General features: G+C 41.3%; 2 protein-coding genes across 8 annotated transcripts in view; both read right to left on the minus strand.

The window, feature by feature from the left end:
• NFRKB (nuclear factor related to kappaB binding protein) overlaps positions 1-19,575 on the minus strand; it is a 33,819-nt gene extending 14,244 nt beyond the window's left edge. Inside the window, exons 1-17 of one of the 4 annotated variants that reach the window (XM_054998098.1) lie at positions 19,504-19,575; positions 15,725-15,818; positions 15,099-15,254; positions 14,157-14,358; positions 13,277-13,404; positions 12,087-12,261; positions 11,122-11,223; positions 10,565-10,638; positions 9,536-9,620; positions 8,025-8,205; positions 6,525-6,633; positions 5,695-5,821; positions 4,688-4,753; positions 3,264-3,343; positions 3,137-3,180; positions 1,146-1,206; positions 197-371 (exon numbers count right to left, since the gene is read on the minus strand). In XM_054998098.1, coding sequence (XP_054854073.1) covers positions 197-371; positions 1,146-1,206; positions 3,137-3,180; positions 3,264-3,343; positions 4,688-4,753; positions 5,695-5,821; positions 6,525-6,633; positions 8,025-8,205; positions 9,536-9,620; positions 10,565-10,638; positions 11,122-11,223; positions 12,087-12,261; positions 13,277-13,404; positions 14,157-14,358; positions 15,099-15,233 — 1,744 coding nt within the window. In that variant the 5' untranslated portion in view covers positions 15,234-15,254; positions 15,725-15,818; positions 19,504-19,575. The other 3 variants (XM_054998100.1, XM_054998097.1, XM_054998099.1) reach the window with 3 other exon arrangements.
• Positions 19,576-23,817: 4,242 nt separating this feature from the next.
• Positions 23,818-27,018, minus strand: part of PRDM10 (PR/SET domain 10) — a 93,189-nt gene continuing 89,988 nt past the window's right edge. For all 4 annotated transcript variants that reach the window (XM_054998372.1, XM_054998370.1, XM_054998373.1 and 1 more), the window contains 2 exons: positions 26,172-26,284; positions 23,818-24,868 (listed from right to left, as the gene is read on the minus strand). In XM_054998372.1, the coding sequence (XP_054854347.1) occupies positions 24,656-24,868; positions 26,172-26,284 (326 nt within the window). In that variant the 3' untranslated portion in view covers positions 23,818-24,655. The remainder of the gene's footprint in view (positions 24,869-26,171; positions 26,285-27,018) is intronic.

Genomic DNA, 27,018 nt, shown 5'->3' on the forward strand with positions numbered 1-27,018 from the left:
GCTCTCTGGATTAAAACTGGGACTTTGTACATATAAAGTACACAGGAGATACCAAAGATTGAACCTTGGGCTTTATTAATCTCCTCCTTGCTGCTTTATGGCTATACCCTATCCACTCTCATGGTAAAAAAAAAAAACAAACCTGGCAGGCTGCAAAGTGTACTGAAATACTCTGTCACAGAGAATGGCAACTTACCAAGAGACAGGATAGTGACATAAGCAGGCCTGTCTGAACGCAACAGAGAATGTTCTCGAGCTTTGTTCAGAGACGTTTCTTTGTCAAACACACCCTTCACCGGTCCCACCACTGACTCAAAGCCATGCATGCGGAATGTGAAGGCCTTGTGAGGCTGGCTGTATCGATAACGCTCCTGCATGGAAAAGGAAAGGAGTGTGACCAGCTGAGCAAGAGACTCACAAAGTAAAGGGAGAGCTGAGTAAACTTCCAGCAAACATCTACAGCTAGCAGTAGTCTGGGTTAGTCAGAAACAGTCAAGTCAAGTCTGTGCTTGGTAAAGGCTGTTTTCATTCTGCAACAATAAACTATAAGCAGTCTGCTTAGAGCAAAATCTACTCTAGAGTACTGAATACTTAGTCCAGAAGCTAGATATGGAATACACAGATTCACGTTAACCAAGATTAATTTTAATCAGAAGTAACAACAGATTAAGAGAAGTGGGGTGGATTTGCATTGTAAGAAGGGAAGGAGCCTGTCTTCTGCCACCCTGCAACTGACACTTTGTCCCCAAAAGTTTAGCATGATGTTAAGCTTAGACAAGCTTGAAATGGCAGAACACTGCTAAAAAGAAGCTAAAATCCAACTTCTTTTGGACTCTCTTCTTATGGACAAAGTAACTGTCCTGTTTGCTTTGACCTGAAATCCCAGAGCATTGACTTCAAAGGTGCAGCGTGATGTAACCCGGGACTCTAACGCTGACCCAGACAGTATATCCAATTCAGCTGACAGACAATTATTATATTAGTCACTTTAATGCTATGAAGTCAACACAATGTATATGTAAGCACACGAACATAACCTGCCAGTGTCAAAAGTTTTCTAAGCCCTTTTGCTGTTTAATTTCAAGTATTATCTAATATTGATTAAACATATGCAATGAACTAGGCAGGATGGAGGGGCTTCTCACCTGTTCCTGGAAAACACGTTTCTCCTCCCCAGTGCTAGGTCGGACCACGTAGTCAGTCCTTCTGAAACAAACACCAGTGTGAGGCCTGGGTAACTACAATATAAGCGGAACCACAAAAGAACTCTTACAGAACCAACTCTTAACATCCTCAAGAGATTGCCATACAAGAGGGGTGGAAAAAGAGATTTGTACTTTATGCCAGTGGTTCTCAACCTGTCATATCTTATGTATCAAGAATCACTCTATCAAAGAAACAGGGTTCCACGATGACAGCAACAAAAGGCTCACTTTTTCTGAGAGGGATGTTTATGTTTACAGGCGTCCTGTTGTTATATTCAGCATTTATTTTTAAGTTTTAAAGATATAAAACATTACTGCTATAGCTTCAATGGATAATCCCTGGCAGGTAAGGCTGGCCGGAAGCGGCACATCGAAGACACTTGCTAATGAGCCAAGGTAAGAGGAGGTTAGGAGAAACACAAGCATGCCGAAAGGTCACAGATGGATAATCTGTGGCAGGTAAGGTTGGCAGGACACAGCACAACACACTTGCAGGTGGACACAGGGACTGAGGGAGAGCAGATTCTTAATGACTGTTATGAAAACCTGCATCCCACCAATGGTATGCATCCCACCAGTTAAGAGCCACTGGGTCCAGAGGTTAAAGGCTCCCCCAGCGACTGATATTCAGATGTACAATGCCTGCAACATGGAAGTCCCATTCAGCCATCACGACTAACAGATATTGACCTTTTCGCAGTGGCTGCTATTCTGGCACAGGCCCTGGAAAATATTCACATTAATCTGATTTACAGAAGTGCTAAAGAAAGTGTTCTATGACTTGCAGCCAACTCACACAACCAAACTGATGTTCAGATTGGTGCAGTATTCACAACATATATTGAAGCTGCTGTGTGATCATTTCTGACTGTTTCCAGCTTACAAACCATACTGCTTTTATTTATTAACAAATTTAAGTAATTGTTATGAAACCCCTGTGTCCCCACCTAGACTAGTTCTCCATACCAGTGGTTCTGAGACTCACTGATTTAAACAACACTTAATTTGTTCATTGGATTTGCAGTTTAAGTCCAAATTACTGGAGGAGTGGGCTGCCTGGAAGCTTGGATCAAGCCATGGGTTCAACTGGTGGATTGTTTACAATACTTTTAGAAATGTCTTCTAGAAACTACCTGTCTCAGCTTCACTTTGTCATCTATACAATAGAAATCATACAATCCAAAGAGCACAGCATTTTATTTTATTCAGATTTGTTTCTTTTGCTCTTCATAGCACTGGATAGAAGTTATCATGTAGAACTTCTATCATTAACTGGCAATAAACAGCAACTCCCCCCAACACACACAAAAACTGCTGAAAAAGGACTGTACTAAAATGAAATATCACTTATTCATCACCAAATGTTATACTTCTTTGGATGGAAAACAGTCTCTTTTTAAACAGCTACTCAGTACAGCAATTGAAATTTGAAAGGAAAGGAGAATCCAACACAAAAATTACAGGGAGAATGAACAGCAACACTGCAATTTGGCCAATATGCTACCTGGAACCCCACCAAGATCTTTCTGCCACTGGCACCATCACTGGTGGCCAAGAGTTTACAAGCAGAAATAAACTGACATTGATGATAAAGGACAGGATCTAAGCTCATTCTCTCTTGCAGCTGCATTGGCTCAGTACGGCTAATGAGAACCAAAGACAGTATGTGCTACTTTGGCACAATCAATGACTCAAACATGAGGCAACTCTAGGAAATAAACTATACAAAGTTACTTGTCTAATTGCAAGAAATTCCTCCTACCCCCGAAATACAAAAGCAGCCGTAATACCCGTGCTTTTTAATCCTTTTCCCCAAACTACCATTTGTACCAGGTTTATCCAAGTGTTGTTAATAAAGATAGCCCTGGAAGCTTAAGGAAAAGCATTGCAACACCAGTTCTCATTTTTCAGCTTGTTTCATACATACTTACACTCGGGGAACAGGTGTGGTGGCATCAGAGCTGTCTTCGTTATCCTGCCAATTAATGAGAAATTAATGTCAGCGTACTGGAAGAGTCAATTGGGTTCTGCTTTACTGCCAGAACTCTTCCACCTCACCTTGAAAAACATTTGGTCTTTGGTCTCCAACCAGAGCTGGAAGAGCGCTGCCAGCTCCTTTTCATGGTCTTGGGAAGAGCCTAGGATCAGAACCAAGGAAGAAAGAATGGGTCGTCATCACCTACTACTAACATCCAGAATACATTAACAATAGTGAAGATAGTGGGGAATATACAAGCCATTGTGCAAAAAAGAATAAATAAATTCCATGACCCCTAAAGAGAAGCAAACATGTTTATTTATTAAAATCCTTCTCCTTGACCCAGAAGGAAACAAATGGAAACTGCCTTATACCAAGACAGATTACTCTTGACTGTCAGTGGTTCTCTGGGCCTCAGGCAGAGAAAGATCTTTCCCTTCCAGCACCTTCTCTTAAAACGCATTAACTGGAACCTCAGCTCCTCCCAATGAAGTTAAGCAGTGAGCAAGAACTGCTGCAGGTTATGGGAAGCTTTCTTGATGGCCAAATCTCAGCTTTACTAATGCAAGTTTTTTTCTCAATTTTGCCAGTAACCTATTCTGAGTTTCAATTACTGCCTTCCTCAGTCTCTCATAGGTCCTCTTGTTTATAAAATACAGTTTCTTTGCTTTGTACTGGAGATCTGGGGCATTTCTTTGTCCCTCAGGAGTAACACAATGCAAGACCCATGTATGGAAATAAAAACACAAACAAGGATGCACAGGGAACAGCAAGATAAGAGTTCAGTGGCCCCTTAGACCAATAATATTTTCAGGCTATAAGCTTTTCAAAGTCAAAGGTCCTTTCATCAGATACAAGTAGGAACAGAGATCCATGAGTCCTTATATAGTTGGGGGAGAGGGGATGGTGCAAAGAAGGGAGTCAGGATGCAAAGGTATAATGCAAAATGCATCCTGACTTCCTTCTTTGCAACAGCCGTCCCACCTTCTGAATAAGATGTAAGGATTCAGGGATCAGAATTTCTGCCTGTATCTGACAAAGGAACTTGACTCTTGAAAGCTTATACACTGAAAATTGTGATGGTCTTTAAGGTGCCACTGGACTTGAATCTTGCTCTTCTACTGAAGACCAACATGGCTACCTACCCAAAACTAAAAGATGCATATGTCATTTTCAAACAAGTGAGGGAGTGCATGTAAAAAAACAGACAGCTAGAAGGATGGTGGCAATAACCCACTGGCAAGGAAAGGGAGTAAGGGAAAAGGAAAGCTACAGAAAGAGCTTCACACCTAGGCACTGGAGAGCAGAGATTTTAAAAAAGGTGAGGGGAGGTGTTTTGAGGACGAGGATGTGGGGGGAGGGTTACATCGGATTTCTTTGTCATTATATTTACTATTCCATGTAGAAGACAATTTTTAAAAACCTTAATGGCAAAGAATGGCCTTGAGAAAAAAGCTGACGTGATTTTCTGACAGAAGTGGAAAAATAAGGCAAGTTACATTACCTATCAGTTTCCACTGCTGAGTTTTCTCTTTGAATTCAACAAATGGAGAAAAACTGGAAGGAGTATCTGCAACAGAAAGCAAACATTAAACACCTTCTTTCTCCCATTATAGCCCACCTTTAACTTTTTTGATAAATCTGCTTATTTTGTCTGTTCTTTTCTTCTGATAGGGGCAATGGCTGATGGAAATAAACGTGAAATGTTTAGATAAACACTGATGTTATTCTTTAAAAATAATACTCAACCCCACTTCTATAAATTCAGGCTATAAAATTAGACTAAAATTCAACAGTAAGTTATACGGCATATATCTAAAGGGATCTTTACAGGGACACATTTTAATGCCAGTGTTCTAAACGGAGTCACTGGGTTGTTGAATATGTTTTACTTTTAAGGTTACAATGTCTGTTGGGAACAGAATCATATTCAATAGAAAAGTGGCCTTTTGCCTTAAGTGAATGAATTTGGGAGTGAATGTTCTATATTACATTCTACGAACAAAATCTCCAAGAAGTAACTGCCATTAAGTAAAATTAGACTTGTTTCAGAGAAGACCTGCTTAGGCTTGCTCCAAAGTCCCATACAGACAGGGGTACAGCAGGCAAAGACCGAATGAGTTTCAAATAGCTTACAATACCCATCTCTTCAGGCACCAGATCAACAACATATTTTAGGAGAGCTGGAGTGGTGTAGTGGTTAGAGGATCGGACTAGGATCTGGGAGAACCAGATTTGAATCCCCCCTCTGCCAAGGAGGCTTGCTGGGTGACCTTGGGCCAGTCTCACACACACTCAGCAAGCCTACCTCACAGCGGTGCTGTGGGGATTAAATGGAGAATTATGTAAGCCACTTTGGGTGGCTTACTATAAATAAACAATTAATATTTTCATCTTCAGCAAAGTTAAAGGAAGTAAGTGAAGCATGATACTGTCAACATGACTGTAAACAACTGTGAACTCCTACAGTCATCCTTGTGTTTCAACTGCTAACTAGGATGCAGGACTTACCTCTGCTATCACCGGTGAGATACTGCAAGGCAGGCAAGACGAGTTCAGACCAGTTGGGGGCAAAGGAAAACCAGCTGTTTAGTGTGCTGGCGGGGGAGGACTGCCAGTCCATGACTTTATCCTCAAGCTGAGCAAAAGAAGAGGACAACTGAACCGGTACTGCTTGTGCAAGCTGTTAATGGTGTGAAATGGAGGCATGCAAACGTTTTTGGCTCAAATTGTGGGGAAAAAACACATCTAGCTGTGAAAATGTTGGTGTGCCACTCAACAAAACCAGTGGGAGAGATGTGGTCTGTACTTGATCAGACACAGTGGGAGGAAGCTGAAACTCAGAGGCACGGCCAGCTTCTCAAGGGCTTGCCTCATGTATGGCTAATGGCCATACAGAAAGGTGTGTGTATGTGAGACAAAAACAACGTCCATCTTCTTCTTCCATAGTCCCAGCCCCACTGGCACAGCTAGCCCTCAGGAGTTTGTCTTGGTTGCCTGGATGGAGAACAGACCTTGTGAGATAGGCAAAGCAGTCTGGTGCGCTGCCTGCTTGCCAGGGATTGCCTTATCCCTAGTCTGAAATATATAGGGAAGTTCAGAGCTGCTTTTACTGAGCCTCAATGAGCAGCTTACAAGTAGGCAGATGTATCAGCCTTCCAGCAGGACAGTATTCCTTACAGGAGTGGCTGGTAATACCACTTGCATGGCTGATGGGCAGCAATGAGAGTCCTGTTTCTAAAGTGCTCACAAACAAATACTCTGTACGATAGATTAATTTTTAAAAAACAAGCTGCAGCCAAAGCACTATCTAACTACAGGTGGAAAACATACATTCTTACCAGTGAGAGAGTAGCGGGTCCTTCAAGGAGCAGAATCTCCAAAAGCAGAGAAAAGAAACTAGAGGAGATTTCATTTACTCCAAGGCAAGGCTTGATGTCTTCTAGAGGCCTTTGAAGGAAGGGAGATTTTTTTTAAAAAAAATCAAATTATTATGGATTACATAATATAATTTTTTACGTGTCCACATATACTATCACAGTAATCTTATAATACAGTGTAACACCAGCTTATCTCCATACTGTAGCTCTGACAGGAGGGTGTTGAGAGGTCACAAACCATAGAGGTCTATAAACCATAGTTTTAGTCAGACTGGGATTCTGGACCGGGGTTTGCAGCTGATTTATTGAGATGCTTGTATTCACAAACCCAGTTTGCCAAGTAGTGCTCCTTCCTTGCAAACTTTTGGCCACAAAGACAGCAGCACAAGAGGACTGTCTTTCTTGCTTAGGGGAACATGGCAAGAGCAGACCAATCTGGTTTAGTAGAAACTGGAATTTGGCAGAGATCCACCAGAAGATTTCTACAGAAAAAAGAGGGGACAACTTTTGCAATCTTGCCCCCATTGCAGACTTCTGACACTCCCATGCTCCTTTTGGAGGTCCCCTGTTCCCCTGGAGCAGCATTCTAGGGCTCATTTTGGGATGTAATGGAAGGGAGGAAGCAAGGAAGTTGTTCTCCATGCAAACATATTCTGTCTCCAGAAACTGTTCATGGATGGATCTGAGCCTTTTTCTCGTACCAGATACATCCAATAGACTAACCACAGTTTACCAAGATAAATGACAACAACCTCAGGCCATGCAACAAATCTGTGGCTAAGGTAAGATTCAACCCTCTCACCTCACAATTTTAGCCACTGCATGCCAGATTGTGGGGTTTTTTTACCGATGTCATATAGACAATAGCTATGTTACTTTGCCTGGAGAGAATGAGTGTGTGTGTGTGTGTAAGAGAGAGAGAGAGAGAGAGAGAGAGAGAGAGAGTCTGTGTATGTTTTCAAATCACGTTTTGTCCTCCTACCTTACTCCTTCACATAACAATGTGCTCTGCTTCCGTAAGTTTACATAAAGACTTATGTTTTCCATCACTAGCACCCATTTTATATCTAATAGCTAATTCATACATACCATTCAAACTGGCCAGATTAGCCATGGAAAACTGGTTTTGCAGTAACATGGTATGCTGGCATTAAACTTGCCCTATTCTGATTATCCTCAATGTGGCTAAACAGGCTTCATCATAAAAACACCTAAGTGAGAACCAGTGTGATGTAGTAGTTACAGTCTTAGACTGTAGCCACTCCAGGAGACCCACTTTGCCATGTCACTCACTGGGTCAGCTGTTCACTCTCACTGCAAGTTTAAAATGGGGAAAGGAGAATAATGCATTCAGCCATAAGCACTTTGGAGGAAAGGCAGCATAAAAATGGGCGAAATAAGTAAGTAAGTGGTTGGAACAATCAAACCTACAGTGTTTTCTTTCTATAGGAACCAACTTACTCTTCCTTGACAGATGACAGCGGAACAGGGGATGGATCCTGAGACATTGGTGGAATCCCTTCCGGGTTGCCGAAGGACTCTGACAAGTCTTCTGCTTCTGATTTAATCACTTTCAGCTTCTTTTTCTTCTTCTCTTCCTTTTCCCTCACCTTCTTTTTGAGGACAGCAAGGTCAAACAAGGCTTCAGTTTAAATAAAGATAGGAAGTGTTTCTAAGTGACTTGTTACCAAGGTATCAATGATTAGCTAGAAGAGAGTTCTAGCAGTCTTCTGTTATTATAAAACTATACAACCAATATCTGAATAGCAGCAAATAATGCAAATAATTCAATCACAAACATACAGCATGGAAATGACTATGAACAAATGGACCAAAATTTCAGCTTGGCCCTATGTATGTTTACTCTGGAGGAAGCTCCACAAAGACCACTGGGGTATAGGCATTCACAGGATTGCAGCTTCGCACATAGTTAGTGGGATCCAGTGAGCCCACTCATATGCTCACAAGGGCTTGCACATGTACCACAGGTCTTTTTCGTAATGTTTATGTAATTTTATTTTTATTTACTTCATTTATAGCCCTCCTTTCTCACTGAGATGCAAGGCTGATTACAATTTTTTTTAAAAGAATCAGGCTGTAAAGACCTCCAATGAACAATGCAGTAGGACTAGAGTTATAGAACTGGAAAACAATGTGAAAACACAAAAGAAAAAAAACCTGTCCAGGCATGACAAGCCATAATGCAGATATAACGCAGTAAAAACATTGCAAGACATTACAGTCCTCTCCCTTATGAAGGGACCTCATCATTCATTCCATTCTACTACATTTCTAATCTGTTTATACAAATGCCCTCCTGATCATTTCTGTTCTACATATTCTGCAAAATGATAGCAGGGTAAGATACTATTTGAAAAGCAACTCATCAAACAGCATTTTCCCACAGCACAGCATGTGCTTGACTTCTACTAGTGCAGGGTTTCAAAGCACAAACCGTTCTGAATCACAGCCAATATATTTACAATGTGGAAATTAAGTCACATAAGGGAGACAGTAGGTGAAATGCGAAAGCTTTTAGCATTTCTACTGTTTCCCACAAGGTCTCAAATTGCATGTTAATAAAAGGCCTACATAAAAAGCTAAGAAACCAAATAAAGTCTGAACTGTTGTTCATTTCATTAGATTAAGACGTTCTCATTCCCAGGCATCCTTGCAAGGGATTTGCAAGCTTCCTTTCCAAATCATGAAAACATGCATGTTTTAAAACATTTTTTCAAACAACACAGCCCCAACCGAATACATTTGTTCCCATATGGAAAGCATCATGCTATTATGGCCCATTTATAAACATTGCGGCTTTGCCACTATAAATACTGCCATATTTCCATTTGGCAATGGTTTCAGCTCCTTTGTGGTAACAACTATAAAAGGCAGCTATGGATGAGTTCTTGGAAGCTGCAGCAAGCAGTAAAGGCTCTGCCATACAGAGGCACTGCACCTGAACCACCCACCTGCCAAGGACCCCTTCTTGCCAGCATTCACACGCATCATGATGTCATTCAGGGTCAAGTCCCCTGCCATTAAGTCCGGATGGTTCTACATAGAGGAGACAGAGGCACTCAATAAAATGAATGAGAAACTAAAACCCCAGTTGTGGGGACAGCAAAACTAAATTATTATTATTATTATTATTATTATTATTATTATTATTATTAAATAAAAGGCACAATTTTTTTCCTTAAGTTTCACTGGTTAAAAAAATGCTGGGTTGTATCCAAGCATATAGTTCTGAATACTTAAGGCCATGTCTGTCTTCAAGAAAAGAAACAGTGATTTCTGCCAATTCACTCACTCACTGAATACCCCCCCACACACACATATTTTCCCTCCATGCAGTTTCTGACGTACCATAGGATATCCCGCCCCCCCCCCATCCCCAGAAATGATTTTGGAGGGGAGGTCAGGAGGCTGCAGTGGAAGGAAAGTCCCGCTCTGCAAGCAGATGCCACTGGATGCACCAGGGAGGGAGACATAATTTCCCATTAGCCCTACCAAAAGGGGATCAAAACTGACTACCCCAGATTCCAGCAGTTCTGAAAATTAGCCCTTTTAAATGCTTCCCAATTCCCATTGACCTTTATGCAAGGTCAGCAAACTAGTTAGCAGGTCCTGCAGCTGCAACAGATTGAAACGTTTAGACAAGTTCCAAAAGTGTTTGAAGATACAGCTTAGGAGGTTATAGACGACTTCTCTCCTGCACCAGAACACACCAAATACAATCAACAGAGTCTACAATCACAACTAGTTAGGTCCCTCCACTTCCATATTCTGCCTAAAAAAAATGGTGTGTGAAATCAGCTTTATAGCTACTGTGGAGGTTGTACAGGTAACAGCGCCAGGTTCTCCTCAGCCCACTGGGCTCTCGAGGATGAAAGCCTGCTCCTCATCGAAGATCTGGTAAGGGAGGTGGTCCTGTTTCACTTTGCTACTCTATGGTGTTAATGAAAGCTGGGGCAAAAGTGGTCTTCTGCTCAGCTTACAGGTTGGCGCTTGCGTTTCTCATGGTGTTTCTTCAGCATCATCTTCAGGTCATTCTCACCAAATTCGAGTTTATCTGGAAAAAGGAGAAGAATTTTAATCCTACAGAAAATTCAACGTGAACACATTACAGCATGCATTGAGCTAAGATGCCTCCATTTTCAAGTTAACATTCTCCTGAAATTCAGCCAGTGACCAAGTCTACCCTGTGAATCATTTTATGTGCTTTTTTCAACTGTTTTACTTGTTGGTAAATGTATAAACATTTGCACTATTAACTAGTCAGCAACAGAATGAATCTTGACATTTATAGCATAATATGTTAGCATTTAATGTATCATTCTCTAAACAGGTTGAAGGGCATTATGCTCAATGAGATAGGAAGGGGTCAAAATTTTCTTTAGCAACAGATGAACTTTCTTAGAAAGTGGAAGATATACAGAAATTCTACATCAAAAAAATTAAGAGGTACAAAAAACCCACTTCACACTCTTTAGTGCACAAAGTTTTCATGGCAGACCACAATTCAGTACCTCTTTTCTGCCATTTTGGATCTTACCTGCTGTTTTCATGTCTTGAGTTGATAATGTGGGGATCACTCGAAGAGGAACAGCAGGACTTGGACAATGTGCTGGAGAATTTGGAATCCAGGAGCTTAGATCTGAAATGGCAGAACAGCAATGTCATGGGGTTTCCATAACAACAGATAGCAAACAAACCAGAACACACTTTACTTTCTTAGTCTACACATGCTAATATACATCTAAAGTACCTGGGATCTTTATATTTAAGTGTGGTAAGTGTGGTTCTACTTAAAAGGTCATATAAACCCAATCAGAACTCAAGGATTCATAGCCAGGACTATTTGCTAATTACACTTCTGACTCTTTAAGCAAGAGATTTCATAAGGGATTTGAATAATGGAAATACTTATGTGCACTAGACAGAATGCAAATTTAAATCCGCATAAGCTAAAGGATAGGTGGATGTTTAGACGGGAAAAACAAAAATAAGAAGTACATAGTTCCTAAGCAAGGACAGTGTGCAAGAGAACAGTAAAAAGGAAGCAAAATGTGGAGTGCCTTGATAGAAAAGTCTATCTATATGAAAACACTGGGAGCATAATCCACACGCACACTTGAAACTAGACCTGTTTAATAATGTTAACAGCCCAATCATTAAACCTGTGTTTTGCTGATATTTAGAGGGGCATGTAGTAATTCTTCTACCAGCAAAAATATGGCAATCTGCTATTTAAACATTTACAATCCATCCTTTGGCAAGGATTCAGGTGATGTTATAGCACTGCATGGTTTGAAAAAGAAAGCTTCTGTTATAGGGACACAGAGATTAAGAGAGCACCGCAAATCAATCTTTACACGGAGCACACTTTTAGATAGCTTGTGGATGTCACTGATTTCCATTTTGAGGTTCCCAGCCAGAGGACGATTTTATTAACAAAAACTTTCCAATCCAGTGTCCACTTGGATATTTTTGTTTACGTCCAAAAGTTCATGCAGTTACCTTCTTCATCCGAGGATAAAGCAGTGTCTCCGCATTCCTCTTTCACCTCCCTGAGGATTTTCAGGTATCGCTGATGTGTTCGTCTGTCCCGCGCCTCAGCAGCACAGGCAGCAGCAGAGTGTTTCCTCTTTAGGATCAGGTCAGGACCACCTTTCCTAGCAAGTTCTAACAGGTGCTGAAATAGACACAAACATGTAACAGCGCACCAAATTTCATTTAAATATCTGTGACACTCATGACTTTTAACAAAGAATCCACCATATGTATAATCAACAGGGATGAGAATCAAAATTTTACGACGTAACGCGATCCATCTATTCAACATATTAAATGCTTCCACACTCCCTGTGTGTTGTTTCCACTTTTCCCATAATATGTTTTTCCCCTGTCTGGTAATACTACTTGGGGGCACTCAAGGATAGCCAATAGATTCGAGACAGACAAAACAAAATAATTCTACCTGTAATTAAATTATGGAATTCGCTGCATGTGGACGTCGCGACAGCCATGACCATAGGTGGGTTTAAGGGGGGATTGCACAGATTCATTGAGGACAGGTCAATCAATGGCTACAAGCCATGGTGAATAAAGGGAACCTCCATATACAGAAAAGGGCTGAATACCAGTGCTAGGAGGCAGCATCAGGGCAAAGCCTTCGTCTCTATGCCGTTTGTTGGTCCCACAGGACAAGTGGTTCATCCACTGTGTGCAACAGGATGCTCGACTAGATGAACCACTGGTCTGATCTAGAAGGGCTTTTCTTATGTTTTCTTTTGAATAGCAAATGCCAGATCAAAATCTGCCTTTGAAAGGTCTCTCCATTTCTAAAGCATCTTGCTATGTTGCATGAATTTAGGGCAACAGCTCAGTTGCAAAATGTGCAATTTTCATCTAGAAGTCCCAAGTTAAGTCTCTGGCACCTCCAGTTCTCCTCCTGGAGAGCTTCTGCCAGAGTAGACGATACTGGTCAAGAAGGATCAATGATGTGACTCACTATAAAGCAGCTTCACATATATGTGAAGTCAGAAACATTCAAGCTCGTGCCCAGTTAAGTCCTCATAACTAATTTGCAAGGTTTTTTGTCTCTCAGCCTGTTTGCCAGTAGCAAGGTAACCGTAGACTGAGATTTCCCCCCCAATTTTGATAATATATATAGCATTTATGCAGCAACCGTCTCATCTTAAACTTACATTCCGGGAGGCAAGGATCTGCTTTAACAACCGGTAGAAGTACTGTTGCTGGGAAGTCAGGTAGCGTTTGTACTGGGACTTGAAGCAAAGCTGTCGATATTTCACCACTTCAGGATTGAAGTGTCCATCTACAACAAGAACAGCATCTTGTCTGTGACCACTGTTTTTTAACCCAGCTGCATATCCCTGTGCAGCAAGTGAGAAAAAGAATCCCCAGAGAAACATTCCCCTTAATGGTCAGAGAAGCATTTTTTTAAACTACCACCAATCTGTTCTTAAGAGAAGGGAAGCATTAGAAAGTTTTTTTTCCAACTGTGCAAGTAACTTCATACCATGACAGATTACAATAGTGTCAGATTACTAATGACCACACAGCTCTAGACTGCCAGTAGGATCATGGCCACAAGAGATGGGACATTGCACTACAAAGATAGTGAGCACATTTGTAAGGACCTAAGATATGAGTGAATAATTGCAGAACACACAAACAAAAGAGGAAATGTTGACTTATTTCCATCAGATATCATCCCTGCCCCTCCATCCTCTCCCCTTAACTGGAGAATAACCAGATGAACTATAGATGGTGAAACAATTGCATGAGTGCTCTTCTAGGCTAACAGCGTAATAATGCATGCAGCCCATGTTAAGCTAAAATTACAAAATAAAGACTGCTTCTTTATTTTGTTTCTGTTTTCAGAGCATCCATCCCATCACGTTACAGTAGTAGTATTTTAAACCAGATTTTAAAAGTTTCTCTCACTCCTCAATCAACAGATTTACAGGGCCGCTTATAAGTTTAAAACAAAGAATGAAAACATATAAAACTAAAGTGTAAGCAAGAAGCAGTATAATTCCAGATATAAACCAAGCTGCCGCTGACCTCGGAAGAGCTTCTGGGCAATGTGCAGGGGGTTTCCAAAGCGGAAGTTCTCTCCACTGAATAGAGACAGAATAAGGTTATTCTGGTGCTCGGCATTGTCTTCTGGGAAGTGGGGCAGAAATTTTTTTAAGTGTTCTCGTTGTGAATCCACCAGCACCTCCTGCCACGTTGAAAAGCTGACAACTTCAAAAAAGATCTCAGGCTACAGGAGAGAGACAGGAATTAAATAATACAATTAAATCCCTGAAAATGTGACCAGCATATTCTATGGGTAATAAATGCAACCACGGGACAGATGGATATGAAAAAATTCACGCATTACAGACAGATAAATTGACTTGAATCATTGCTTAGTCTTGGCATACACATGTTAGCAGATTTCAAATGTGTTAACTAGTTATAACAGCTGCTTAAGTTACAACAATAAAGCAAAATCTATTACACTTCATTCTCTTTTATTATGAATTTTGTTGCTTTGAAAAGAAAGAGGTTTCATGCTAACCAGCATGTTCACAGGCAGTGTAACTGAGTAGGCACAAGAAATAATGGATAGTTATCTCCATTCTGCTTTGCTTATTAATAGCATGAGTTCAGCTGAGTTTAGACATAACCAGGTGGTCACTGCTTGATGACAGAGTGCTGGAGTAAACAGACACCTGGTCCAATCCAACATTAGCCATTCTGACTATAACGCGCATTTCACAGAACTAGAAGAGGATCCAACTGCATTGTAGCATGATGTGCATTCAGTACTGGAGGGAAAGGTGCTCCCAAGTTAAGTGGTGAATCACATCACTTACAGAAGTATTTTGTTAATTTTTTGAATTATTCCCCTAAAAGGTAACATTGAGAGGCTCAGTTCCACGGTATTTTAAACTGTGACTTTTGTTACTACTCACATCTTCTACTGTTTCTATTTTTGTTCATTTTGTTTCTACTCACATCTTCCAGGAGGTCTTCTGGCAGGCTGATTCTTATGGATCCCAGCATACAGTCCTCCATGATTTGGGTGCCACTGCCTTCTCCAGACGACCCCAACTCTAACGGGTCAGTGAGCATGTGATCCAGAGAATCCATTTTTCACGCAGTCATGAAACCCTTGAACAAATGAAATTTACTGTAACAAAACAAGCCAGTTTTCACAATTCCATCTGAAGCAGACAGGTTATTCACAAAGACGTATCTACTGAAGTAGATTCTCTCCCCTCCACTTCACCACCACTCAGCAAGTTAGGAACATATATAATCAAACAAAATATTGTCTGGAACTGTTTAGTCAATGGGAGGCAATGCTTAACCATCACCGCTAAGCAGGCAATTAGCATTTTTGTAAACCTGTTCTAGAACTGTAAAAGTACAAGAAAATATGGTTTAAGATAGGGCCTGTTAAGGCAAAACGGCTTAGGATAGGTTCAAATAAAAAATGTAAGTATCTCTACTACAATATTTATGTGAAATAACAATACTACATCTTGCTTTGGAAACAGTCTTTCTAATTCATAAAATAATATTGGGAGAATTGATGTTTTACTGAAAGCTAGCTCTAAATGCTTGCAACTAATACTTACCTTTGATTTGAAGAAAGCAGAGCTCATCCACCTAGGGCTTGAACAACAGTTAAACAGGGTGGAAGCATGCATGGAGCTGCCATCTGGAACTGGTCTGTTTTGGGAACATGTTTGAAATTTGTTCATTACAAGTAACCTTTAAATCAGTATACAGTGTACTATTATTGGATTCTGCCAAAAACGAACACATAATATTTCTCCAAATAAGTATAACTCACTTTTCTCAGATAAATATTCACCAAAAAAGAATGTTTTTGTCTATATATTGAAAAAAAAGATAAAAGCAGAACTGTATTTGTCCTGCTAGCTTGATAAATAACTGCTAAGCATCAGACTGCAATGAAAAATCAACACCACAGTCTATCTAACCAAAAAGATGGTTTCCTCTAGAGTAGGGGTAAGCATATTGACCAACAGCAGCACACAGACCATTTTGCTTGGCACTCAAGACCAGAACTCCACCCAAGCAAACAAGGCACTGGTTGCACCGCTGTATCTGGCACCACAAAAGATGGCAACAGGCATGGCTTATGTCCACTATTGTCTTCCACATTGCACACTAAGGCAAACCCTGAGATGCTAGACTCTGGGGCTTGGCTTGCTCTAAGTATGTCTGGCTTACAACTCCTCCCTGCCCTTCGTTTGCTGACCCACCAACGACTTAACTGGTAGAAGTTGTATTTTTTCAGCACTTGGGCCAAGAAGGTTGCATACAGGAAGAAAATTGATTAATTTGAAATGTGGTACTGGAGGAGTTTTGCAGATACCCTGTAGAGCCAAAAAGAAAAAGTAAGTGGGTTCTAGATCACATCAAGCCTGAATTCTTCCTAGAAGCTAAAATGACAAAAATGAGGCTATCATACTTTGGTCACATCACGAGAAGACAAGATTCTCTGGAAAAGTCAATCATGCTAGGAAAAGTGGAAGGCAGTAGGAAAATAGGAAGAACTAAAATGAGATGACTTGACTCAATAAAAGAAGCCACATCCTTCAGTTTACAAGATCTGAGCAAGTCTGTTAATGATAGGAGGACGTTTTGAAGCTCTTCCAATACGGTTGCTGTAGGTTAGACGCAACTTGATGGCACATAACACACACAATACCTATTGCAGAGCTTCAGAGAAAAATCTGATTGTGTTCAAAGTATATTGTTATGATTTCTGTTTTCTTACCTAGTACTAGGTTAGTTATTCCAGGCTAAGCTGAAATACCAAGAAAACATTTAATTCTACACTGCAGTTTGTGTGGATATGCTTCTTTCTATTTTCATTACATGGGTTTATTTAACATTATGAATTAACATATGTAGAATCAACATAAGATACTAAAAGTGATTAAGTAGGCACATTCAAGCTTTGCAGAAATTTAGCTGAAGCAGTTTAACACTGGACTAATTCAACAGTTAAATACACAAGATCATGATTTACTCTGGGCTTCAAAAATAGCTACTTGGTGCTCCCAGTCCCTAACAGGGGGGGTGAGATCCAGACTGAATTTTCCACTAATGGAAAGGGTTGGCTAAATTCCACGAATTCTCTGTTCCCGCTGCAGGCCCCCAGTTTGCTCCTCATACCGTTCCTGAGGGTTCCCTGTCACCCAGGAGCAGCATTTTATTGAGATCCGTGGGGTAGGGAGGGGGGCATGGACATTCTGTTCCCCTGACAAAAGTGTCTAGCGTGAGTGGAAATCTTAGTCTGGGTCCAACGTACTGTTTAGACTGAGAATTCCAGAAGGCAAGCTGTGTTGCAGCAAAAAAAAAAAAAAAGGTTGTCCAATGGCACTTTAGAGACTAACAAAATTTATTCCAGCACAAGCTTTATGAGTTAGGGCTTACTTTGTGAAATGTATGGAGTGTTACATCCATCGCAGTTATTTATATTTTGACTGAGTCTCACCACCTCCACACAAATTAAGAAAGTATGGAAGAACACCAATTTTTCATCACTCTGACAGTAAAGCGAGTAACGGATTAAAGGGTAATTGATCTACATGAAGTGTTCCGCTACAGCATGCCACAATGAAGGAATCCATTCATTATCACATCTAACGTAGATAACACCTTCAAAACTTAAATTAAAAAAAAATCTGTGAACCACATACAGTCATTTCAAGAGCAACGTTAATCAACCTATAAACAAAGATATAAAAAACATGTAAAAAGGTGAATGCTTAAATGATATCCTCAATATTAAATTACTGCCCCACTCAAACTCTTAGCTTAGGGGGAAATGGATATTTATTAGATTTCCTACTGTAAAGAAAATAGCCAGATTAACAGCAGTTGGGCATATGCTCTACTTTGTTACAAGTTTACAAGAATCTATGGGAGTATTCACCCACATTACTTTTCACTTTCAGAAGCTCACTCTGGTACAATCTGGTACATACCATTAAATAAACCAAACCATCCTCACAAAGACTAATCAGAACCTACATGTTGCATCATGAGGTCCAGGCAAATGAAGCACCAACATAGTGCACACAGTGGAGCAAATTAAGGCTAGGGAGCGCTAGGCTCAAATCCACTAGTCTCAATCAGCAACGCTGGGTCAGTCACTGTCAGCCGTGCAGGATTGTTGTGTGATAATCCCAGTTCATCTGCTGCAGCCAAAACAACACCAGTAAAGACTTAACAAATTATGCCATAATCATTAATGTGCCACAGGGCTCTTGTTCTGCTTCTGCAGACATTTGGCAAATTTAACACCACAACTCTATGTAGAGGTCCATCAGTTTAAACCCGCTGAAATCCAGATTCGGAATGGAGCACCCCTGCACCAGGCTGCATCATTTGTGTTTGGGTGTGTGTGAGAGAGTGTGTAAATAGTTTCAGGCAGGGTTTTTTTTCTGGGAAAAGAGGTGGTGAAACTCTCGAAGGAAATGAGGAAGAAACACACGGGATTCTTTGAAATCATATTATTTTCAAGCACTATTGACGAGTATTTTCAAGAGTTGCCGGAACTCCGTTCCCCCGCGTTCCCCCTGAAAAAAAGCCCTGGTTTCAGGTAGATAGCTGGGTTGGTCTGCAGCAGAAGAGCAGGATTCGAGCCCAGTGGCACCTTAGAGACCCACAAGATTTTCAGGGTATGAGCTTTGGAGAGTCAGAGCTCCTGAAAAACACTCTGTCTACGCCCCGAAGTAGTTTTAGGTGGGTAGCCCTGTCCGTCTACAGTAGAACAGAAGGATTCGAGCCCAGTGGAACCTGAGAGACCCACAAAATCAAAATTATTTGATTCTTTCCAGAATCAAAGCTCCCTTCTTCAAATATGTGGAAATGTGGCAAAATAAGAGAGAAAAACTTCATACAAAGATACCTTTTGCCTTAAAAAAAAGGAAGAGGAAGAGAGAGGTTTTAAATGTATTAAGGTGTTCTCTCCTCTTCCAGCTATCACTTCGTTCCCAAACTTCACCTTTCTTCCAAGGAGCTCAGGCATTGCGTTCCTAGCCCTCTCCTCTTCCACTCGCCTCACAACAACCCTGCGAGGTAGTTGAGGCGCTGGGCAACCATCCCCATGAAACACAAGGAGCTTCGTGGCTCACGGGGGTGGGTGGGATTTGAACCCAGGACTCCACACTGGCGCAATCCCTCACAACCCTCTCCTCGGCTACCCTCCCCCTTCCTCCAGATTCGTTTTCCTCTCACAGACCCCCTATTGGCATAGCTCCCCCCTCCACGACCCCCGCCATAGCCTCAGCCGCCCCTCCCCCATTACCTCAGGGGCAAACAAACAGGTGACCGGCCCGCTCCCTTTAACGGCCGCCCCTCCCCCCACCCTCACCTTCACGCGAGTCAATCATTCCACTTCCAGGTCGAGAGCGAGAGAACCCGAAGGAGACGAAGAGCGCATGCGCACAAGTAGGCCTCTTCCTCTCTTTACCCCAACTTTCAAGTCTGCAGGGAGCGGGCACCGGGCGCCGTCCTCCGCGGAGGAAGGAATGAAGCCCCCACGCATGCGCCGCCAACGCTAGTCGGCGCGTGCGCAATGCTGTCCGCTTTTCTGCCTCTCTGCTCCTTCTCTTTTCCTCCTAGGTCGGTGGGCTTTTCTGGGTGGTTGTTGCTGGTCTCGCAAATGCGGCGCTCTTGGGTTACTGTAGTCGGTTTTTTTCCTCTTTCTTTCTTCTAGGGGAGAGTGCTCAAGAAGGTAGCTTGCACAACCAATTCTTAGGAAGAGCAAAGGTGCAGGAAAAACCAGGAGGCAAAAGTTGCCAACCTCCAGGGAGTCAATGTCAAATGAGAGAATCACGGAATGAACGCTATTGACTACAAAAAATGCCACCGTGAAAACTTACTAAATGAACATTAATATACTCTCAAACGATGCAAAAATGTTTTAGGTGCGCTAAGTGCAAATGAAGACAAAGATACTATTAAAAGACAATATATATTTCCTAAACACTTTTTATTTGCACTTAGCACACCTAAAACATTTTTGCATCGTTTGTGAGTATATTAATGTTCATTTAGTAAATTTTCACGGTGGCATTTTTTGCTATTAGTAACCTCCAGGTGATGGCTGGAGGTCTTCTACAATTACAATTTATCTCCAGGCTACAGAGCTCAGCTCCCCTGGGAAAAAACAGCTGCTTTGGAAGGGGGACTCTATGGTATGGTGCCCCACTGAGGCCCCTCTTCAAACCCTGCCTTCCCCAGGCTCCATCCTCCAAATATTCAGGAATTTCTGGCTCATTAAAAACAACAGTTATTCTAGAATAAGCTTTTAGCTTGAAGCTGTGCCCAGCTGGACTTTGGCTACCTAACCCGAATCTTCCTCGGTTTGTTCTTTCAACTGATTGAGGCTTGTTCATGGCGCCAGTTGCAGGCGGGAGTGATGCTGTCAGTGACTGGACTGTGCCACCTCAATTCTTCAGCATGTGAGAACCCAGTCTTAGCATGCATAGCTTGCAGTTGTGTATATTTGTTTTGAATATACTCAGGATTAACTTCCAAGGAAACATGTCTAATAGGTTTGGGCTGCATATGTTCCCTTTGTCAAGATCCAATTTTCTGGTTTCCACAGAAACAGAGAAAGTTGTAGACTTTCTGTGCTGGGAAAATAGGACAGCTGAAGCAGATGCAGATATTCATCTAAGCCCAGTTTGTAAGTTACAATGAACATACATACAATCTCTGTACAGCAGAATGTGAGACCAGTGACACCTTAGAGATCAACAAAATTTTCAGGGCGTAAGCTTTGGAGAGTTAGAGCTCCCTTCTTTGGATTCTTCAGCTGTGACTCTCCAAAGTTTACACCTTGAAAATGTTGTTGGTCTCTAAGGTGCCGCTGGACTCAAATCCTGCTGTTCTACTGCAGACCAACAGGGCTACCCACCTAAAACTTACCTCTATAACAGCGTACTCTTGATTGTTCTTTGCATGCATATTAATTCTCATGTTATCGTCAACATGTATGGCTGAACATATGTTTATCCAGGTACTGGTTCCCGGTTTCATTCGTAAAGTGAATGCATGTACAGGCAGGATGTATGTGCATTCACTATAACGTGAACAGGACTGGAGACTGGCAGTGAAAGAAGTACTCTTCAGTGGAAGATGCTCTTCAGCATTCGACAGGTGAAATGGCGATGCTAGCAACTCACTCTGGCAAAATTTTAACTCGCTCTGAGAACATTTTACCAAAAGGTGAAAAGAAGGGTGGTCATCTAGCAGAGACACCTACCAATAAATAAGAAGTGTGCCTGGTAAAATAGGACAGCTGAAGCAGATGCAGATATTCATCTAACTCCAATGAAGAGAGAGCTGCATGTGTTGCTGAATTTCTGCCCGCTATATAAATTGTTAACATGCTAGCCCTAGTCTTAATTATATTTGAAACATCCAAATGAGGTAGGTTAGGCTGAGATTTTTTTTTCAAGGAAGAGATGATGTGAAGAGAATTTTACATCTTGTAAATGCTCTCTCTGTTGCACTTGAGAATGGATGGAATATAACTTCTCTTAGTCACCTGGCCCTTAACAGCAACCTTGCAGAAAGGTTGAGCTTGGGGGAGTTTCAGAATTCTGAAATATATGCTGTTTCCGAGGCAACACAAGAACTGCTGGGGGGCGGAGGTCAGAAGTCCTTGTGAGTGTTGTGCATACTGAAAGGGGCCCTGCCCCTGAAAGACCGTCTGAGACGAAACTGGGCTATATTTGGTTGGCCTTCTCCTCTGGAGTCACTAGGAAACCACAAGTATGTTGACTTTTTTTTAAAAAAAGAAAAAGAAGATTTATTCATTTTGTTCTCGCATTTGGCCGTTAGCACAAGACTATTAACATACAATATCAGTTACCAAATGTCCAATTCACATCATTGAATAAGACCAGTATCAAATAATGTCATCTGTAAATCAACTTCATGTTTTATGAAATGTCCAAAAATGTCATTCCAGCAGCTTTAGGAAAGACGAAAAGTATGCTTCCCCGGACAGGCAGGAGGGCACACTTGAGGCACAGATTTCTACTTTGAAACAGGAATCTTTCCTAAAGGCCAGAGATAAATGACGGTATTTCCTTCAAAGAGCAGATGTGAGCCTGCTCTTCTTAAAAGAATCTTCTCCCAAATGTGCAGTGAGACCATATTTTTGAGATGGTGGACACTCAAACCAACTTAGGAGCATCAGTGGGATTTTGAAATTTGATACAGATTTCAGAATTGCAGCTCCACTCCACTTCTGTTATAATATTCAGCTCAGCCCCTATCCAGTCATTTTATCTTTTACAGCTTTGGTGAATATAGATATACATAAAACATTCCACATTTACAAATCTTAGCTGCCGCTCTGCTTACTTGGTGGTGGTTGAGTATATTGTATAGTGTGGGTAGGAAGACAAAAAAAGTTTCTGCCCATTTCTATTATAATATTGCCCCAGTTCTGGCAACATCAAGGGAAGACTGTGGTTGTCTGCTTTTGTATTTTTCCCTTACTCTTTATTTTTGTGTTTCAATTTACTTTTACTACAAAATTAGCTATCTAGGTGAACAAGCAGACACTCTGAAATGGTTGAGGGAAACTGAACGCACTGCAATTTGCTATCACAGCAGCATACCTAATTGATCAATGCCAGACAATAACCGTATGCTTTTGAAGAGCGAGCTAACCAGAACTAATAAAGCAGCCATGTTAAGGGAAGGCCATGAGTATTTTTTTCCTTGTGCATCTGTTTATAGTATTGCTAGTTAGTGAGCATTTCCTGTCTTACTCCCTGGTTGTATTCCTGTTATGTGAAAGTCAGTTCCACTGGAATTAACCGGAATTTCTTCCAAGTAATAGGTTTCTTGACGTAGGATGCCAAGCTGATTTTTTGATGGCTGAGCGGCTGTCTTTGGAGAGCTTTTTGTGTTTGGAACAAATGTGTTGTATTACACTACAGCATTCTAGGAACACGTTTTAGGAGAGATAATAAAGAATTTTAGTGTCTCTCTCCAATAACAGTAAAGAAAACTATAGCTCTCGCTCTCCAGAATATTGCACTTGAAATTATTCGTCCCAGTTGGTTGAAATAACAAAGAACAGCATTCGGATAAGGTGTGTTAAAAAACCACCAGCTTTAGCCAGCCCCAAGCCATGCACACTTGGCTTAGAATGTCTCCTGCACAAACCTCAGTGAAATGAATGGGAGGTTTACAGGAACACAACTGGCTTGCACAGAACCATTAATCTAAATAGGGTTTATGAAAGAGAAGTTCCCAGTGGATTGTATGCAGCCTTATACAATCACACAGCCCTTTGAGGCGGCTTTTGAAGTCCTTCAGTAGTGATCTACTGTCTCCCCCCCCCCCCAAAGAGCAAGGCCATTCATTTTATAAAAAGCCCACCGAAATTAGCTGCTGTATTCCATGCAGCCTCTGTGAAGGAAGGGAGAGAGAGAATGAAAGTTTTGAGACAGCAGCAGTATAACACCTCCAGACTGCATAAGCAGAGGGAAGAAGGCCAGAGAGTTATCTTTCACTGCTGTGAGGTTAAAGGGGTTCAAGGCCGCTCCTTCCTTGAACTTCACCTCCAATAAATTACACTTCGCCTTGCCTCCCCCATGTATTCCCCTCTTGATCTGACTGCTGTTAATGAACACATTGAAACCACTAAACACGTACATCTCTGAGCCTTTTATTGGTTTTTTTCAAGGAAAAGAAATCACCCCCCTCCCCTGTGTACAGGGAACACAGTCAAACAGTGGAAAGTTTAAGCTCAGTATTACCATTATATGCTGCACTGATTTGAGTAGGTGTGTTTGAGACTTCTGAAGATTTGGAGTCTGCTCCTTTCATACTCTCCAGAACCGAGTACTTAGGGGCAGTGCAGGTGGTGTGTAAACAGTTCACAGGATTTTAAAAAAATAATAATTTAACTGCTGCTGCACAGCTTCACAGTTTCATTGTCCCATTTGTCCCACGCATAGAGTGGGAAATAATGGTTTGCGATTGTTCCTTCTTTCCAGGCAATGCTTTTCCCAAGCGGGTAGATTCCCTTCGCCCATGGCTATTTAAAAATAAAGCCACCTGAAAGATAATTAGCCATAGGATGCTAGTTTTAAAAACTGTAGGTATTAGAAATGAAGAAGACATTCTGCCAGCAGCTCCATGACTAGAAACTTCTTCTTTCATCGGTGATGTCAAAGCTGAAGGTCCACCTACAAATGAAAAGTAAGGCTCCTCAGGGGTATCCCAACCAAAAAAAAAAAATCCAGAGGAAACTTGGTTTCCATTTTCTATTACTATTCATTGCTCAAGTGCTTAAGGTGGTAGTATCCTAACAGGACTGTGGATGTTTCCTTCCTTTTCTTATAGTTCTGGAATTCTTTAAAGTGTCATCAAGAGATGATGAACTTCACTTTGTGTGTGTTAGTTCTTGATTCTCCATATTTTTAGGATAATGTCCTGGAAAGCTGACCTGGCCCAACCGGATGTCTTCATTTATCCCCTGCAAAGGAAGTTCACGGCTTTTCAATGTGCACTTCACTGTTTCCATTGCCATTGGTGGTAGTTGTAATGATGTATTGAGTTGTTTGCTGCTGATTGGTTGTTGGGGACTCCAAGGGATCAGAATGTGTTGATGACTGGGCCAAGCCCACTTCTACGCCACTGGAAAGCGAAAGGTTTGGTTTTACATCTAGTTCAGATTGACCTTCAGATATTACATAATGTGTCTGCGGAAGGAAGAAACAATACACTATTTACTCAAATGCAAGCTTGTTTTTTCCACCTTTACCCTGCCATCAAAAAAAAAAAAGATGGGGCTGTCTTACATTTATATACAAATTACAGTTACGTACAGTAATATATGTTTTGTGTATAACATTTTAAAGGTTGCTTTACATTCAGGGTCATGCTTCTTTAAAGTAAATGCAATATACACTTTTCTGTCCAAATTTGGGACATCGTATGTTATTTTGCGCACACACATACAAAATGTGTGAACTTGGATACATGTATTTACAGCAGAAGTTCTATGAAAATCTTCACTTTGTGACATTGTATGCCCTGAATGAGTAAATGCTTGTTGTCAAGCAGAAAAGTGGCAGTGAATACTTACGTGCATACTTAACCAGCCACATTCCAGTGTATAGCTCAACTCCTGAATTTTCATCTAAGAACAATCCTTTGGGACTTGATCTTATAGGCTGGCACATCAGTTAGGATCATTGGACACATGTATTCCGTAGCTGAATACAGAGATGCAAGTACAAAATGCATCGGGTACACCCGGAACACCTACCGAGTGGGTGTTTGTTCCCAAGTGTACCTCTTAAATACTGCATATGCATAAGTAACGGCTGTATTGTTTCAGCCCTTCAGTATAACAGTGCAAAAGGATGTAATGCTGCAAACTTCATTAGTAGCATTAACCCCTCCCTGTGCAGTCTTTGCTGTGAGGCATATCATGATCAGCTGGAAAGACCCGATGTAGCCTCAGCTGTCAACTTAATGACTCATCTTAGGGGGGCCAAGGGAAATATGGGGTTCCCACTATATGTTTTCCTTGTAATATTTTTGCTGGTCAGAATAACTGCTTGGGAGAGGAGTGATTATCCATTTACTTCCTTAACCATTTATTCCCCCCCGTTAATATCATCTTCTGTTTATTATCAGAAGCAAGCCCAGCTCCAATGAAATGGCCTGGGGTGGGATTTGCAAGACAGAGAATCTAGGGGTGTGGAAGGGGTTAAACAGGCCCCATTCTAACCTCTTGCTCCATTATTATGTGCTCCCAGCAAGTGTGCCTTTAGGAATATGCATTTGACACAATAACTTGTAGCTCTGCCCTTTGGCACTTAGCAAAACCTTATTTAAATATTTGGTGGTATCCTCAGTAATTACATTGATTTGACTTCCCATCATAATAATTCCTAAGCATTTATGTGGCACATTTGAAAGGCTAAACGCTTCATGTCTGTAACTTCCAAAATGATAACCTGAGTCCACACCTAAAGGCGCCCTCTTTGTTCATACCTGGGCGACAGCTTTCACTTGCCCCGTGTTCACTGTAGTGACAGGAGTGCCCACGGCAGTCTCTGCGATCACATACTGGCCTTGTGGAATGGTCATCATCTGAATCTCAGAAGCTAGGGGACAAAATCAGAAGAGGAAGTAAGACAGCGGGATATTCACAGCAATGTGCAAAATGATCAGTAGGCCAAAATAAAGCCTGTGTAGGCTATATGTAGCCTAATAACATTCTCTGTTTTAAAATATTGGATCAAGCTGACAAGTTCCTTCATAAAAACCCTTGGAACTGGACCTGTTATTCAGAGAGTATTCAGAGAAACAACTAGAGTACCACTAGTCAGGACTAAATTCAGGAGCTTTTAGGTTTAAAAAAATCTAAGCAATTTCATTGAAGCAAATTTTAAGGCTTTCATAACCAATATATGAAATTGTGCTTTTCGTGGAGTGATGAGAGTGCTGGATTGTTACCTGGGTGGGAGACCCAGGTTAAAATTTCCAGTCCACAATGGAAGCTGGATGACCTTGGGCCGGTCACTCAGCCTAACTTGCTTGACATGGTTGTTGTTATAAAGATAAAATGGAGAAGGGGGAAATGATGATCTAAACTGCTTTGGGTCCCCAGTGGGGAGAAAAATGGGGTACAAACGAAATAAATAAATTAAAAATATGTTGTTTGCATTCATACTGGAATGAGCTTTGAAAGTCCTTGGTTTGCACACTCTAATTCCTTCTTACATTCATATCTCAAAGATGAAACACTGGCGGTTAGTACCAAACATACGAGTCAGGCAAAATGACAAATTGTGGTTTGTTCTTAAAGTTTAATTCTGGTTTGTAGGCAACAGAACAA

The sequence above is a fragment of the Eublepharis macularius genome, chromosome 14 (assembly GCF_028583425.1).
Source record: "Eublepharis macularius isolate TG4126 chromosome 14, MPM_Emac_v1.0, whole genome shotgun sequence".
Classification (NCBI taxonomy): domain Eukaryota; kingdom Metazoa; phylum Chordata; class Lepidosauria; order Squamata; family Eublepharidae; genus Eublepharis; species Eublepharis macularius.